General features: G+C 51.4%; 1 protein-coding gene across 1 annotated transcript in view; it reads left to right on the top strand.

Annotated features, from left to right (window-relative positions):
* The window catches only part of LOC144581483 (uncharacterized), a gene marked incomplete at its 3' end in the record, with an annotated part of 88,755 nt that extends 74,514 nt beyond the window's left edge, over positions 1–14,241 (top strand). The window contains exons 2-8 of the mRNA XM_078365675.1: positions 5,967–6,119; positions 8,091–8,188; positions 8,915–9,070; positions 11,261–11,346; positions 13,553–13,662; positions 13,869–13,985; positions 14,137–14,241. Coding sequence (XP_078221801.1) covers positions 9,039–9,070; positions 11,261–11,346; positions 13,553–13,662; positions 13,869–13,985; positions 14,137–14,241 — 450 coding nt within the window. The remainder of the gene's footprint in view (positions 1–5,966; positions 6,120–8,090; positions 8,189–8,914; positions 9,071–11,260; positions 11,347–13,552; positions 13,663–13,868; positions 13,986–14,136) is intronic.
* Between the last annotated feature and the right edge of the window lie 2,621 nt (positions 14,242–16,862).

Genomic DNA, 16,862 nt, shown 5'->3' with positions numbered 1-16,862 from the left:
ACCTCAGCCTCCCAAAGAGCTAGGATTATAGGAATGAGCCACCACCCCCAGCTTTTCCCTATTTTTTGTTTGTATGTTGTTCATTTTTCTCAAAAAACACATCTTTTTATCTGTGCATGCTGGCTCATGCCTGTAATCCTCAGTACTTTGGGAGGCCAAGGCAGGTGGATCTCTTGAGATCAGGAGTTCAAGACCAGCCCGGCCCACATGGTGTAACGCCTTCTCTACTAAAAATACAAAAATGAGCTGGATGTGGTGGTGCGTACCTGTAATCCCAGTTACTCGGGAAGCTTAGGCGGGAGAACCACTTGAACCCTAGAGGCAGAGGTTGCAGTGAGCCAGATTCATACTACCACACTCCAGACTGGGTGGCAGAGCTAGACTAACTCAATAAAAGTGAAATATACATACATATAAACGTGTACATGAACACACACACACACACACACACACACACACACATACACCTTGGCAAATTTTTTATATATTAGCATTCACTGGTACAATCTAAATTCTATGGTAGATTTTATTTAGATTAATACAATCTAAATACTATTCTATTAAGTGCTACAACTCAAAAAAATAGGCCATGCATTTAAATGATTCAAAGTTCAAAAACTATGAAAGAGTATAGAACCGAGTCTCCCATATGGCAGCTTGTGGCATATGTGTTTATGAAATCTATGTGAGGCTGGATACGGTGGCTCATGCCTGTAATCCCAGCATTTTAGGAGGCCGAGTCGGGTGGCTTACCTGAGGTCAGGAGTTTGAGAGCAGCCTGACCAACATGGTGAAACCCCATCTATACTAAAAACACAGAAAGCAACAGGATGTGGCGGTGAGTCCATATAACCCTATCTACTTTGGAAGCTGAGGCAAAAGAAGTGCTTGAACCTCGGGGACAGAGGTTGCGGTTAGCCAAGATCATGCAACTTCAGTTCAGCCTGGGCAACGGAGCGAGACTCCATCTCAAAAAAGAAAAAAAAATCTAAATAAATTAACATTTAAGAAAATGAAAGATTTGGTTCTTTGGCTGCGTGGGCCACATTTCAAGTGCTCCACAGCCGCAGATGGCCCGGAAATATGGTCTTTATTGCAAAAAGTTCTATCAGTTGGTGTTGGTGCAGCCTTAAAGCCGCTCTCCCGCCCCTCCTCGAAGCCAACCACTGTTACGGTTCCTTTGGTGATTCTTTTCCGAGATGATCTATGCACACAATCAGCACGTGGAGTTAATATATGTACCTAATAAAATCAGCATCTCCCGTGTAGTGGAAATGACCATGTAATAGTCCATGGAATGGAATGTATTCAGCTAGTTTCATAATGAAGTGCTCTTGAGTTTTTCCCAGGTTTTCTGTTAAAATTATTCTGTCGAGAACACCATTCTCTCACAGAGTAAATTTTTAACAGTGGAATTCCCTGGCCAGAAGGTTTATATGTTTTTCTCATTTCTTTTCTATTTTCTTTCTTTCTTTTTTTTCTTTTCTTTTCTTTCTTTCCCTCTCACTATTCCCTCTTCCTACTTTTTTCTTCCCTTTCCCCCTCTCATCCTCCTCCTTTTTCTCTCCCACACTTTTCTCTTTCTTCTACAAGGTCTTGTATTTAATGGCATAATTCTAATTCACTGCAGCCTTGAACCCCTGGGCCCAAGGGATCCTCTTTCCTCAGCCTCCCAAGTAGCAGAGACTAAAACCTGTGCCCCCATGCCTTTCTATATTTTTATTTTCTTTTTAGTGGAGATGGGTCTTACTATATTGTTCAGGCTCGTTTTTATCTTTGTAGGTGCTTTTCAAGAGATCTTACCAAAAGGTACCTGGATAGAACTTAGTCACTTGAAGCTCTTGTCCTTGTGTTGAAATTTTGTGTCTGCCTCCTCCATCCCGGGGAGATTTAAAACTTCTATCCCCTTTTCAGGCAGATCCGTGACTTCAAAAAGTGTACGAATGTTGTGAGGCAAGGCGGAAGGATCACATGAAGTCAGGAATTTGGGCCCAGGCCGGCCAGGAAGGTGAAACTCTGCCTCTACCAAAAATACAAAACTTACATGAGCGTGGTGGTGCACGCCTGTAGGGCCAGCTTCTCAGGAGGCCGAGGCATGCGAATTGTTTGAATCTGGAAAGAGGATGTTGCAGTGAGTCGAGATCGTGCCGCCGCACTCCAGCCAGGTACAAATAGCAGCTTTAGACTTGATCTCGCCAGGCATGACCACTGGGCACGTTCAGCATAGGATCACCGATTCTGCCTCAGTTTTCAGTGTCTTCTCTGGGGCCTGGAGTGTAGCATCTGAAGCCGAGCTGGATGTCTTGCTGCATAAATACTCTCTCCACTTCCACCTGTGCCATCAGTCTGGGTGAAGACTCATGTCAGGGGAGAGCCGTCGTCCTCCTACAGCCCCAGCTGTCTGATGGCTGAGACTTCTACCTCATTTCCAGAACTCCCAGGGGCCTTTGAACGTCTTGTTATTTGCTACATATCCAAGCACAGATTGCCCGTACCTCCCCTCAGACCTTCCTGCCACTCTCTATAGAGCTGCCTGAAGCCTCGAAATGTTTATTTGCCTTTGGAGAAATTCTACTTCCATCTGCCCCAGACTCATCAAAATTACAGTAACAGCCAGCACTCCAACTTTCTGGAGCCTGTTCCAGCAGAGAGGAAGTCTGTTCTTCAAGTCCTCTTTGTAACCCCATTTAAGATGAGGAAACTGAGGCAGATGAGCTCATGAATACAAAGTGCCAGAGCTTGGGTTCAACCTCGAATCCCTGGGCCCAGGGGTTCGAGGCTCGTGTTCAACCTTAGAGTTTGTGGGATTTAAGGTTGATGTTGGAAGCGTTCTGTTTGGCACCCCCTACCCTGGTGTGTGGGGGTTGTGTCCTGGGTTGCCTGCAGAGCCCCAGTTTATGCCTGCTGACCTGACGCATTTGTGACTAGCGTTGTCTTTAACTGCAAAACGTCGTGGTTTGGGAGAGAAATTCTGTGCTCACCCAGTTCACCCGCACCCTGAGGAAGCTCTGACACCACCGCACAGCTTCTGATACATACTGGAGAAAGCCAGCGCTAGGAGGTGCCTGTCAGCAGGAAGAGCTGCAAGCATCTACATCCACATGTAGACATACCTGTACACATACATTCATATACACACATCCATATATATACATGTCTTTACATCCACACACACGTCTGTACACCCACACATTCATACACATGTCTACATATAGACACCTTCATGTACACATCACTGTACACACAATCCATATCCACACATTCATACACACCTATCTGTGTATTTTGGTATAGCTGTATACATACACATCTACACACATCCATGTACAGATAAATCTGTACATAGACGCATACACATTCGTCCACACACATCTGCACATACGTCGGTGGGGATCAGGGAAATACAGCATTAAGTAGTGACGGTCTGATAATAGCTAGTATTGTTTTGACATCTTTTGGGTGAACTGACTAGCTAGTGGCTATCAGAGGGGTGTGTGAGGTGTGTCTGCAGGTTGGCAGGGCCATCAAACGCGGTATTTGTAGTTGCTCGTGGCATTCCTAGAGGATCTCTCACGTGGAGACTTGGAGTGTAGTGAGCTATTCCTGTGGCCCGCCCGCCAATGTCTGCACCAGTGAGCAACAAAATTCTGGCTTCACGGGCCTCAAGGACTTTGGATTGTACAGTAAAAAACGCTATATGCCATCATCGGACGTGTCTGGTCTGCAAGTGGAGATCCGTTGCCAGTGGCGGGATGGGAGCTGGAAGAGCCAGGAGGATGTTGCAGTCAGACAGATTCAATAACCAGGGCCGGAGCTGGTGTGCAGCGTAGGTGGCAGATGAGGTTGACTCTAGTCACATTCCATAGCGACGGTCGACTGAGTTCCTGATGGATCCAATGAGGGGGTTGTCAAGGAGAGAAGAGGAGTCCTCTGTGTTTATAATACAGGTTTCTAATTTTGAGAAATCCGGAGTTTAAAGAATTGGGGAAGGCCTGGGCATAGTGGTTCACACCTGTAATCTCAGCACTTTGGGTGGCCAAGGTGGGCGGATCACTTGGGCTCAGGAGTTTGAGATCAGCCTCGCCAACATGGTAAAACCCCGTCTCTACTAAAAATACAAAAATTAGCTGGGCACTGTGGTGTGCGTCTGTCATCCCAGCTACTTGAAAGGCTGATGCAGGAGAATTATTTGAACCCGGGTGGCAAAAATTGCAATGTACCTGGATCCTGCCACTGCATTCCAGCCTGGGTGACAGAGTGAGACTCCGTCTCAAGAAAAATTAAAAATTGCGGAAGAATCGGCATAGAAAGCCATTAGCTTGGCTATCTCCTGCCCTCTCTCTGGTCCCAGCTTGTGTAATCACGGCTGGGCTTGCTGTCCAAGCCTGTCATTTCAGATGACACCAAGGCCTTTTCAGGGCTAGAGAGACCTGCTGCCACCCATGGTCGGCAAGGCTGAGTGGTTTTAGGCACAGCTGGAGATGAAACTGGTGATGGGGGCAGCCCTGTCAACTTTACAGGGAACCTCACACAGCAGGTGGGCAGCAAGCTGGCCTCTCCACATCACTGAGCCATCTGCTGAGTGAGCAGGCCCATGTGACAGGTAGGAGATGCAACTCCCTGTGTCTTGTCTCCTCCATGACCAGGCTAGGGTGTGGGCCAAATGCCTCTTGATGATCTTCATCACTTCAGTTTCTCAATATCAACATCCCATCTAAGGACAGACTCAGGCTCAGTGTGAGCCCCCAGAACTTCCCACAACCTCCAGCTGTCCCCACAAACCATAAAATAGCAGATTTTGGGTTGTTCTTATTCTCACCCACAATAAGAAACATATGTAAAACATTGACCTAAAATACACCGGGCATTTAAAACACACACACAGGCTTAGCAGATGCTGGCACTGTGCCAGAGCCAGGGCGGTGACACCAGGGTGTGCCGCTTATGTTTTCTGAAAGATTCTAAGGTAAGGACAGGAGCCGGGGCTGGGGGCACTCGGAGCGGTGGCTGTTGACCACCTCATGTTGGTGTTTGGGAGTCATAACAGCTGGCCCATTTCCACCTGTCTGTTCTGGATGACCTTCAGTGTTGCAGACGCAGAAGCTTCAGAAGGTGAAATTTATTTAACGACCCATGATGTGTAGTTAATTCTTTTGTCATCTGTCCTATTTGATTTTGTTTCATTCTACTTCTTCTTTTTTTTTTTTTTTTTTTTTTGGAGACAGAATCTCACAGTGTTGCTTGGACTGGATGCAATGGTGCAATCTTGGCTCACCGCAGCCTCTGCCTCCTTGGTTCAAGCGGTTCTCCTGCCTCAGCCTCCCAAGTAGCTGGGATTACAGGTGCCTCCTGCCATACTTGGTTATTTATTTATTTATTTATTTGTTTTTTTGTAGAGGCGGTGTCTTACTATGTCGGCCTGGCTAGTCTGAAACTCCTGACCTCAGGAAATCTGCCTGCCTTGGCCTTCCAAAGTGCTGGAATTACAGGAATGACTCACTCTGGCCGGCCTCATTCTACTTTATCCTTGGTCCAAGCACAGTGCCCCACACCTATAATGCCAGAACTTTGGGAAGCCAAGGAAAGAGAATTGCTTGAGCCCCGGAGTTCAAGACCAGCCTTGGAAACATACTGAGACCCCCTGTTTCTACAGAAAAAAAAGTGGTGTGTATATATATATGCACATGCACACACACACAAGTTAGCCAAGGTGGTGGCACATGTCTGTAGTACCAGCTACTTGGGAGGGTGAGGTGAAAGGATCGATTGAGTCTTGGAGGTCAAGGCTGCAGCGAGCCATGATCAGGCCTGTCTGTGGGCTGTTGTGCAGGGCACAGGTGTTGACTCTTCAAGGATCCCCCAATCCCAAGGACTCTGGGGTATTCCTGAGTCCTTTTTTTCCTGGGGCTGGGGGTGTTGGTCCCTGGGTGCTGACCCTTTCATTTGCCTGCTCTCTATCCCTGCAGCACCGATGGAAAGGAAGGAGGCTGGATGATGAGTGGCTGCCCCGGATGACAAGCTGTTCGTGTCAGGACTGTCAGGGCTGCATGCCCTTGGCCTGCTGCAGCAGTGGGGCTGGCTGCAGACCAACTCCCTGAGGATCCCGTATGGTCTCCAGGGTAAGGCACTGCATGCCTGGCTGCGGGGAAGGTGGAGGTGGCTGGGCCTTCCGTGGTTCCTGTGGCTGTGGCTCTGTGAGCTAAAATACGCTGTCAGAACAGGATTTTCCATCAGTCATTCTGTGGGCTCTGAGTAGGACTTAGTACGTGCTCATTAGGAAAAAAAGAAAGAAAAGGTGTGTCTGTTTAGGGGACATTCATTTATCTCTTAAGACCTCCCCACGGACAGGTTTTAACGGAGTGACGGGTGAAGCAGACCACAGGGCTGGGAGAACACGGCAGAAGCCAGGCTGGGCTTGGGCCTCCTCCTCTTGGAGCCCTGGTGGAGGGCTGCCTGGCAGAGGAGGGTGGGGTTCTTTGATCGATCCTCACAGCTCAGGCAAAGCAGCCAGCGCACCAGTGCAGCACTGGCCAGAGGCTGCAGACAGAGAGCGGCTCAGACGGCGCCTACAGGCTGGGGCAGGGCCGCACACTCCACTGTACACAGATCCTGGCTTTCAGTCACAAGGCGGGTGCCCCGGCCAGGTGGGATGTCCAGAGAGAGCACCTGAGTCTGGCAAGTGGCGATCTGAGTACCCTGAGCTCATCCCCAGAGATGAACTTGCTTCCAATAGCATAGCCATATAGGAATGAATCCAGGGCTGGCACTTCAGCTTCAGTCTTATGTCTATTCATCTAGGATTGCTTCAGCCCTGGAGGCAGAGGTTGCAATGAGTCAAGAATGTGCCACCGTACTCCAGCCTGGGCAACAGAGTGAGATCTTATCTCTAAAATAAACAAATAATGTTAAAAAAAAAAAAAAAAGCCAGTCACAGTGGCTTACACTTGTAATTCCAGCACTTTGGGAGGCTGAGGCAGGCGGATCACGAGGTCAGGAGTTCAAGACCAGCCTGGCCAACATGGTGAAAGCCTATCTCTATTAAAATACCAAAATTAGCCAGGCATAGTGGCAGCTGCCTTGTTCCAACTGCCCTCCTGGCAGGACTAGGAACTTCTGACCTCTCCACCATCCGGGGCTAAGACCTTGCCCAATGTCAGGGTTGGCGTCCCTCTGACTGGCTGTTGAATGTCACCTCCATAGCCTCTCTGCTGTGCCAGAGTCCCATGGCCACCCACAGGGCAGTGAATTTGAAAAAGTGCTCAGGACTCTGCACACTATGCTGTTCACAGCTGTCATTGACTACAGTGAGAGGAGGCAGGAGTGTTGGCACAGGAAAGGGGGCCGGGGTGGAGTCTAGTGTGCACCACGGGCAACACCTAGTATCGTTTCCCAGTCCCTGTGCCTTCACATGGGACGCACTTGTCTGTCCCAGCACTATGTCACCCAGGGTGTTTGGTGTGGCTGCCTAATTGGCAGGTGCCGCTTGGCTCAGAGCACAGTGTCAGACTCCTAGGAGGCAAGCAGGGGTCTCGAATAAGCCACGTTTGTACAAACAGTTCAGATGCAGAGCACCTTGTATTACTCCTAGGATTGGTGGGAACCCTCCCCCAGTCCAAGTTCCCAGACAAGCTATGAGCAGGTCATGCAGAGGCAGCTTGGGTCTGCTGTGACAACTCACTCGCAATCTCCAGTGCCTGCTGCTCTATTCCTTTTCCTCCACTCCCGCCATCATCTTAATCCCAGGAAGAGGCCCTATCTCTTTGAGGCCTGGGCTGGGCCTCTGAGCTGCCCATAGGCCTCATGGTGGGTGTTGGCTGCCAGTTGCAAGGCCCCCGGCCACACTGAAGGACTCCTACCTGGAAGTGATGCTGCGGCCCCTGGAGGAGGTGTGGAGGGAGTGGGCAGAGGAGGCCATGTGGTGGCTACAGGCCTGGGTGCCCGGGATGCCAGGCAACCAGGGTCCCAGGCCTATCAAGTTGACCCTGGGGGTCATGAAAGGCATCCTGGAGCTGGTGAGTGAGAGCAAGGATGAGATGTGGCTGGCAGTTGAGGACGACCGAGACAGCTCTCACTGTCCCCTCCCTTTCCAGGTGGCCCACCAGATGCTGTCCTGGGCTGAGGTTAAGTTCTCATGGGCACTGAAGAGGCTCTGTAAAGCCCTGCTTGACCTGTATGGCCTCACAGCCAGGTAACGCTGGGTTTGGGGTGTCGCATGCAGCGTTCCCGCCACGTATCAGGTGCAGTGCTGAACGCTTCAACACGCTCTGACTCACTGACTACTTTGACCGCCCTACACAGAGGCTTCTTCACTCCTTATTTCACAGGAGAGAAAATGGGGTTTCTTCCTCACTCCAGAGAGACCTCGTGAGCACAGTCCCAGTGCAGGCAGGATTTTAGGAGCTGCTGCAGAGGAGTGCAGTGGGCAAAGCTGACCCCTGCCTTCAGGAAGCTCAGTTTTACTGAGAGACAGACACGAAGCCCAAGAAATCATCTACAGCAGAGTGTGCACAGCTCCCTGCAGAAAGCCCGAGAGTCCCCTCTTAAGCAGGCCATTCTGCTCTGTCACATTTCCTTGCTTTTGCTTTGTAATCATCTTTTTTTTTGAGACGGAGTCTTGCTCTGTCTCAGTTGTGTGATCTCAGCTCATTGCAACCTCTGCCTCCTATGTTCAAGTGATTCTCCTGCCTCAGCCCTCCGGGTTGCTGGGACTACAGGTGTGTGCACTACTGCACCTGGCTAATTTTTTTGTGTTTTTAGTAGACAGGGTTTTGCCACTCCAGGCTGGTCTCAAACTCCTGATCTTCAGTCATGCAACCCCTTTGGCCTTCTAAAGTGTTGGAATTACAGGCATGAGCCACTACTCCCGACCTGTTATGTAACATTTTAAACACGTAAAAGCCCTTCTTTCTTGCAGGCGGTGCAGAAGCCGGCTACAGGCTGGGTGTGGCCCACCGCTCATCGTTTACCACCACTGAGCCATACCTTAGGTGGCAAATGCTTGAGATGGAACATTGGTGAGACGGTGAGCTGGGGATCCTATGGTGTGGCCATGGCCAGCTTTGAGGAGAAGGTACAGTTCAAGCAAGAGCCACGGGGCAAATGTGGAAAGAGAGCTCCAGGTGGGGGCTCCACTGCACAGGGACTGGGAGAGGGATGTGCTTGGCCTGTTTTTTTTTTGAGATGGAGTCTCATTCTCCGTCACCCAGGCTGGAGTGCCGTGGTGTGATCTCAGCTCACTGCAATCTCTCTCAAATTCAAGTGATTCTCCTGCCTCAGCCTGCCAAGTTGCTGGGATTCCAAGCATTCACCACCATACCCGGCTAATTTTTGTATCTTTAGTAGAGATGGGATTTCACTGTATTTTCCAGGCTCGTCTCAGAATCCTGGGCTCCAGAGACTCGGTGCAGGGATTACGGGCATGAGCCACCGTGCCTGTCCTGTTTGAATGGCAAGGTGGTGGGGCTGATGCGACTGGGAGGTTCCAAGGCTAGGGAATGAGAGGAGGACTCTGGCTTCTGCTCTGACCTACGAAGGCTGTGATCACCCTTTCACTTCAAAAGGCCCCTTTTGTCTCTGTGTTGAGAACACGGGGGTGGTGGATAGAAATGGGGAACCCAGTCTAGAGCAGGGGCCTGGGGACCAAATATCCTTTTCCCTCACAGCCATGATGCCCACCAGGAACCGGGCTACAGGCAAGGGGGCCGCCCCTTCTTCCATGCCGGTGGCCTGGCAGAGCATCTGGATTCTTGCTCTGCCTCTTTCTGGGATGTCTCTGCATCGGCTCTGTGTGCCTCAGTTTCCCCAGCTGTAGAATACGGACCGGACCCACATCATGGGGAAAAGGCTCCACGTAATACAAGTTCCTGCTCCTGCCGCCTTGCGGTCACAATGTAGGTTGAGGAAGGGAAGAGCTCTCAGGGCGGGGCTTTGGCTTGGTTGAACAATCACCTTCCTGGTTATTCGCCTACCCGGTGAGTGGAATCTCATGGGGATACCAAAAAATGGATTTAAATTGCAGTGAGGGTGTCGAAGCTGCTTCCCGCCCCCAGCTGCAGGGCCTCTAGGCTCCCTAAAAGGTAAGCGAGTCCACTTGCCCGTCCCCCTCAGTGGCCCATCAACAACAGAGCGTGCAATATTTCTCTTCCCACTCTACCCCCACATGAGCCGAGATCTCCCCGATCATTCAGATCTCACAGGCTTGACCCTACTCTACATATTGAGAAAGTTCCAGTCCTCCCCTCAACTGTAGAAATTGCCTAGACCTGTCGGTCAGGCACACTGGCTTATGCCTGTAATCTCAGCACTTTGGGCAGATCACTTGAGGTCGGGAGTTCGAGACCAGCGTAGCCAACATGGTGAAACACTGACTCTACTAAAAATTTAAAAATCAGTCAGGCATGGCAGTGAGCGCATGTAGTTCCAGCTACTCTGGAGGCTGAGAAAGGAGAATCACTTAAACCCAGGAGGCAGAGGTAGCTGGGAATCGAGATCGCACCACTATACTCAAGCTTGGGAAACAGAATGAGATTCTGTCTCAAAAAAACAAAACAATTTCCTACACCTTCCAGCTCCTATTTTTTGCATCCACACAGAGTCCCCATGCTGCCCAAGACCCAGGGGGCAGATCAGACATGACATAAGATATCTGTGTCATCAAAATAGGGTAGCTTGTTTCTGTCCCGGCATCACCCACCACCTCCGCTGTCATGCCAGCCTTTCTGCTCGTCCAGCTCATTATGGGATTTTCTAGAACAAGGACAGCCCTCCCCAAGATGCACCCCAATGCTCTCCATGGTATAGCTCTTCCTGCAGACCTGTGAGCTCCCCCTCTGCAGCCAAAGAAAGCACGGCTCAGCAGCTTGTCCTGCGGGTTCCCTCTAGGAACTACTCAGTGGTGGTGACGCCGCTGCTGCCTGGGGGCGATGTGGTGTGGGGGACTGGCTACCTGATGGAGGAGAAGCTGCCGTGGCCACTCCGACACCTGTCCAGGGCCAACATGCCATCCGAGTTCTACCGTCTCAGATGCCGCCTGCTGCATAGTCTCTGGAGGAATGAGTCCTGCCCCGGGCTGTGCCACCCTACTCCCTGGGAGCCCCCCACCCCATGGGCACAACAGCAGGGCCATGCAGGGGGAGGGACTGTGGGGGCACAGGGAAGCCTGCAGAGGCCTGTGGCATTACCGTGCTAGGCCCAGAGCCTATTGGACTTCCCAAGGTCCTATGCAACTAGGGCTGAGGCTGCACATCCTGCTTTTCTCCAGATTATATGACCTGGCCCAGCAGTGCAGCCAAGGGCGGTGCTGGGACGACGAGCTCTGGGCTCCCGAGAAGCTTGCCTGTGGCTCAGGTGAGTCTGCTAACATCCGTGGACTCAGCTTCCTTTACTGTGAAATGCAGGTAACCACATGGCTCACTCACGTGGGTAAGGAGCATGTACGGTTCTTAATGCACGAGGGAGCCCCTCATGTCCGTGGGGGAGCCACCTTACCCAGGCTTGGCAAGTAGCGGTTTATCTGTGTGCGACTCACATGGAAGTCTACGGCTCCCTAGAAGCGTGGGTGTAGTCAGGTCTAAGCAGCACGCTGATCTTGTAAAAAAAAAAAAAAAAAAAAACAGCCTGGTCTTGAAGTCCTATGCATGTGACCATGGGCTTCTCTGTGCCCCTCAGTTCTGACAGCTGATCACGGGGCCGGTAGCGCCTCCTTTGGGATGCTGGCCCTGGCCAACAGGTGTCTGGCTGTGCACGATGGATGGTGCTTTCCCACCATGGGCACGAACACCCCCAAGGCACAGCTCAGGGGCTATACTGGCTGGACTGGTCAGACCTGTTCCTTCACAGGCCATCTCTTCCCTACCGTGAACAGGGTTGGTCTGCAGGACACCAGTGTCATGTTTGAGGGAGCCGTTGGCCATCCACTTAAACGGTGAATGTTTTTTCCCCACCTGAGCAGCTTTCTTGAGATTAAATGGATGACTTGTATAATTTTTTTTTTTTTTTTGAGACTAGGTCTCACTCTGTTGTCATGGTTGGAGTGCAGCGGTGCGCTTTCGGCTCCCCGCACCCTTGACCTCTTGGGTTCAAGTGATCCTCCTTCCTCAGCCTCGCAAAGTGCTGGGATGGCTTAGCACCACCGTGCCCGGCCGATGTGTGAATTTTAAGTGCACGATTCAGTGGCTTCCAGTTTATTCAGAGTTGCGCATGTCTTACCACAATTGTTTTTAAAAGCTACCAGTCTGCCTGCTGTGTCCATGGCTGTGCCTGCTCTGGACATCCGATGTAAACAGAAGGATGACCATGTGGCCTCTGAGCCAGGCTATGTTACTTAGCACAGTAGTTTTGTAGCGGGTCTGGGGACTCCATTCCTCGTTAGGGCTGAATCGGGCAATAGCCCTTCAGCTCACGTCATCCTGAAGCTGGTGGGGGATCACTGGGCGTCTGGCTGCCGCACCAGGGGAGGGGGACTCCTGGCCTCAGGGCAGGCCAAGCCAAGGCTCTAGGCAATGGGGTACCCAGAAGGCATCGTGCTCCCACTGCGGTGGGTGGAGCTGGCTCCACTCAGCGTGCCTTTGTGGCTGCTTCTCCCCAGACCATGCCCTGGTTGCCGGGGCCCAGCACGTGGTGACTTTTGACGGCCGGGTGTGGGACCTCAGCATCCAGTGCAGCAGCATCCTCCTGTCCCAAGACTTTGCTCACAGCACATTCTCACGGATGCTGAGTCGGACAGGCTTGGGGCTCATGGCCCTGACCTTGGAGCTGAACCATGTGACCCTCATCTACTCCAGCCTTTAGGTTAGGAGGAGAGGCCCGAGCTTCCCCTGGAGACCTATGCCTGTGGCAGGTTGCCTGGTGGATGGCACTTTGAAGCTCGTCCCCTGGCTGTCGGTCATCCCTCCTGCCCACTTCCTCCGGTCCACAGGCCTACAGGCTATATAACTCCTCCATGCCACGGGATAGCTGTCCAGACCTCCGGCTGCCTTTTGCCATGAAAAGGAGGGAGGTCCCCAGGATTGAGCTGGCCAGTGAGGACGGGGTCTCCATGTCCTGTGACATGGCCACCGGCCTCTGCAGCCTCACTGTGCACCTGTGGCACCACGGTTAATCTGGGCCCTGGCAGAGTTGGCCCCACCATCAAAATCCTGTTCGGGATGCACCATTCTCAGCTTCCAGTGCAACAGGTCCCCGAGCTGTAGGCAGCCACTGTGGTTGAGAGGCTGGCACCAAGGCCTAGGCTTTCTTCCCGCATCCCTTGGATATATGACTCCAAGGTGGAGTTGGCCTTTCTGTGGTCCCTCTGCCAAAAAACACAAAGGACAGGCCTGGATTCTGGCCACTCGTGCTGACGATGTGGAGAGGGGATGGGGGGACACATGCTGTCCTCAGTCTCTGTTCTTTCTCTCCTTCTTCTGATGATGGTTTGGGGCCAGAGCTCTGGGAGTCTGGGGTGGAGGGATTTTACCAATCCTTCGTGTGCCTGAGGCTCATCTCTCATCCAGGACCCCTGGGGGAGGATCAGGTGCTCTCAGGATCACCTCATCTTTCCTCCTCCCCACAGGCATATCCGCTGGCCTTCTGGACACCAGCGACAACGAAGCAGGAACTGATCTGATGTTGTCGGACGGCTCTGTGGCTCACAGCCTGGAGGAGCTCAGCCCGGCCTGGCAGGTGAGCAGGTGCACCTGCTTTTCTTCCCTCCGGCTGAGTGTCTCGAGGGCTGCTCACTGCAGAGTCCCAGGAGCGGCAGGTGGCCTGCCGGCTCTGCAGTGGTCTTTGCGGACCCAGGGTTGGGTGGAGTCTCCCGCTAAGGCCAATGTATGTGGGGGAGCCACATGGTTCAGCTGCATGCATGAGTCTTGCTTCTGTCCCACCAGGTGGATGGTGACTGCAGGGCCACCGAGAAGCCTGAGCCGACCTGCCCAGGACAGAGCCCCGCCCGCCGGGCCTTCTTTCAAAACCCCTCATCCAGCTTGGGGAACTGCTTCCGGGTGGTGAGTGTGAGCCTGTGCCCTGGAGCACAGCAAGCTCTTTCCCCAATATACCCTGGGGATTGGCATGGAGCAGAGGCCTAGGCTAGAGACAGTGACTGGGTGGCCCTGATTTCAGATGGAGCCTGCACCATTCCTTAGCCTTTGTGTGCAGGACTCCTGTGGCACCCGGGAGCTCCAGCCTGCCTGCACTCTGGCAGCCACCTATATCGACCTCTGTGCCTGCAGCTTCGTGTCCCTGACCCTCCTCCACAATGCGGTAAAGTGTCCCATCTGGCGGGCACTCTGCCCCCTGTCTGGCATCTGCCTTCCAGCCAGAGGGAAAACCTCTCTCTCTCTCTCTCTCTCTCTCTCTCTCTCTCTCTCTCTCTCTCTCTCTCATCAGAAAGAGCAAATAATTGTCATTTAAGGAGCTAAGAGTGAAAACAAATCATTTAAGGCCCGATACAGCCTGGATGTGTGTCTCCTCCAAATCTCACTATTGTTAGAGGGTGTACATCCCTCATGGATGGTTTAGCATCCTGCGTTTGGTGAAGTGTGAGTTCTTGCTCTATTTGTTCAACTGAGAGCAGTTTGTTTATAAAGAGCCTTGCCTCTCCTCTCTCTCTTTGCACACACTCCCATTTCTGCCACGATCGTAAGCTTCCCAAGGCCTCACCAGAAGGCAAGCAGATGCTGGAGCTGTGCTTGTACAGCCTGTAGAACTGTGAGTCAATTATATGTCTTATTTATGATCTACCCAGGCCGGAGTGCAGTGGCACAATCTCACCTCACTGCAACTTTCACCTCCCAGATTCATGCAATACTCCTCCCTCAGCCTCCCAAAAATACCGGCAGGTATTTTTGTAGAGATGATGTTTTTCTAAGTTGTCCAGGCCGGTCATGAATTTCTGACCTCTGGTGATCCACCTCCCTCGGACTCCCAAAGTGCTGGATGACAGGCGTGAGCCACCACGCCCAGCCTCACGAGGGATTTGAATGTCCACTATCGTTTAGGGAAAATGCTCAGCCCCCGTTTTTCCTCTGCTCTCCTACTTCAAAAATCATCATTCACACAGAAGATGACTTCTATGAGCAAACGTGTGGGGATTCGTCTCCACTACCAGGGCGGACCTCTAATTGAGTTCTGACACTAGCTACCTTGAGATCCTTCAGCCAGCGCCGCATACAATCGCCACAGCCAGAGCCCCATGAAAAGGGCATAAATGTCAGTATCAACAAGAGGAGTGGACTTCCAAGGGCTACAGATGCCAGAATTCGTGGGTGCCATCCGTAGACATTTAAAACTTAATCGGAAAATATAACAAAGGGAGGATGAAATGAGATGATCCAACTCGTCTCAAAGAAATGACAGGCCAGGTGTGGCGGCTCATCCATGTAATCCCAGCACTTGGGAGGCTAAGATGAGCGGACCACCTAAGGTCAGGAGTTTGAGACCAATCTGGCCAACAGGGTGAAAACCCATCTCTACTAAAAATACAAAAATCAGCCAGGAGCGGTTGTGTGTGCTTTTAATCCCAGCTACTCAGAAGGCTGAGGCAGGAGAAACGCTTGAACCCAGAAGGTGGAGGTGGCAGCGAGCCAAGATCTTGCCACCGCACTCCAGCCTGGTGACAGAGTGAGAGTCTGTTTAAAAAAAAATTCCAAAATAAAAACAGAGAGGACCCAGGATCCTTTGAGTCAGGAGGCACAATCCCCAAGACAATAAATCCATCCGTACCTAGACCCATTCAACACAGTTGCAGAAACGACAAAGGAAAGGTCCTAAAAGCTACCGAGGAGGGTGGAAAGAAGCAAGAACATGTTGACAATTGCTTTCCCACCGGCAGTAACAGAAGACAGTGGAGTAACAGAAAGTAAGCATGAGATTAGAGATGATCCCCACGTCAACGATTGCTGAATGAAATAACCTCTCAGCACTGATCTGTCTAGGATCTCTTTACCACAAACGGACACTTACTCAATGGAAACATCCACATGTTGATTTATGTACTGTGTGTGTCTGCTTTCCCGCTATGGGGGCCGAGTATCTGCAAGGGAGACCACATGTTTGCTCTGTGAAAGACTCAATTCGGAGGATGAAAAGATAAGCTACAGGTCAGGAAATATGTTTACAAACCACCTATCAGACCAAGAAATCATCTCCAGAGACTCATCTGTATAATACATAAATAACTCAAAGCTCAAAAGTAGGCCACAGTTGTATTCCCAGCACTTTGTGAGGCTGAGGCGAGATGGCTCGAAGCCGGGAGCTCAAGGCTGCAGTGAGCCAGGACTTCACTCCCGGCTGCATGACAGAGTGAGAGCTCGTCTCACAAAACAAAACCTCCAAAGTAAAAAATGGGAAATAAACACATCAACCATGTTTGCACTCCCAGTCATAGAGAAACAAGGTAGCGCTACACATCTGAGCTCCAGTGAGTTCCGGCACGGGTCGGTGAGTCGCAGGGACTCTGCGGCATAAAGCATCAGTTGAACATCCAAACGGCCAGGTTGTGATGACAGCATCCACCGATGAGTGCACTATAAAAAGCACTGTTGTAGTACCAAAACGGTGGTGGCTGCTGTTCTCAGCAGCTAGCCTTAGGCTTAGAGGCAGGAATCGAGGTCACGGTCTACCAAACAAATCCTCTCAGGAAAGAGCATCGTAATCCTGAAGTGCCAAGACAGGAGTTCGTTTGGCTCCACGGGAATTTTGGAGAGTCTGGGAATCAAGCAGAAGCACTCATTGTCCTGACCATGTAAATACAAAACCGTCAGCTAGTACATCCATAAACAGAACGTCTGGGACGACAGGCATCTCATAAGATTTATAGCCACAGGGTAACAATTAAGAATTGTCTGCAGTTAAGGTCCTCGGTCTCCCTCTTTGGGTCCGTC

Source organism: Callithrix jacchus, chromosome 1 (genome assembly GCF_049354715.1).
Source record: "Callithrix jacchus isolate 240 chromosome 1, calJac240_pri, whole genome shotgun sequence".
Classification (NCBI taxonomy): Eukaryota; Metazoa; Chordata; class Mammalia; order Primates; family Cebidae; genus Callithrix; species Callithrix jacchus.
Note: the sequence above shows the minus strand (reverse complement) of the source record. Positions and strands in the feature narration are given on the sequence as shown.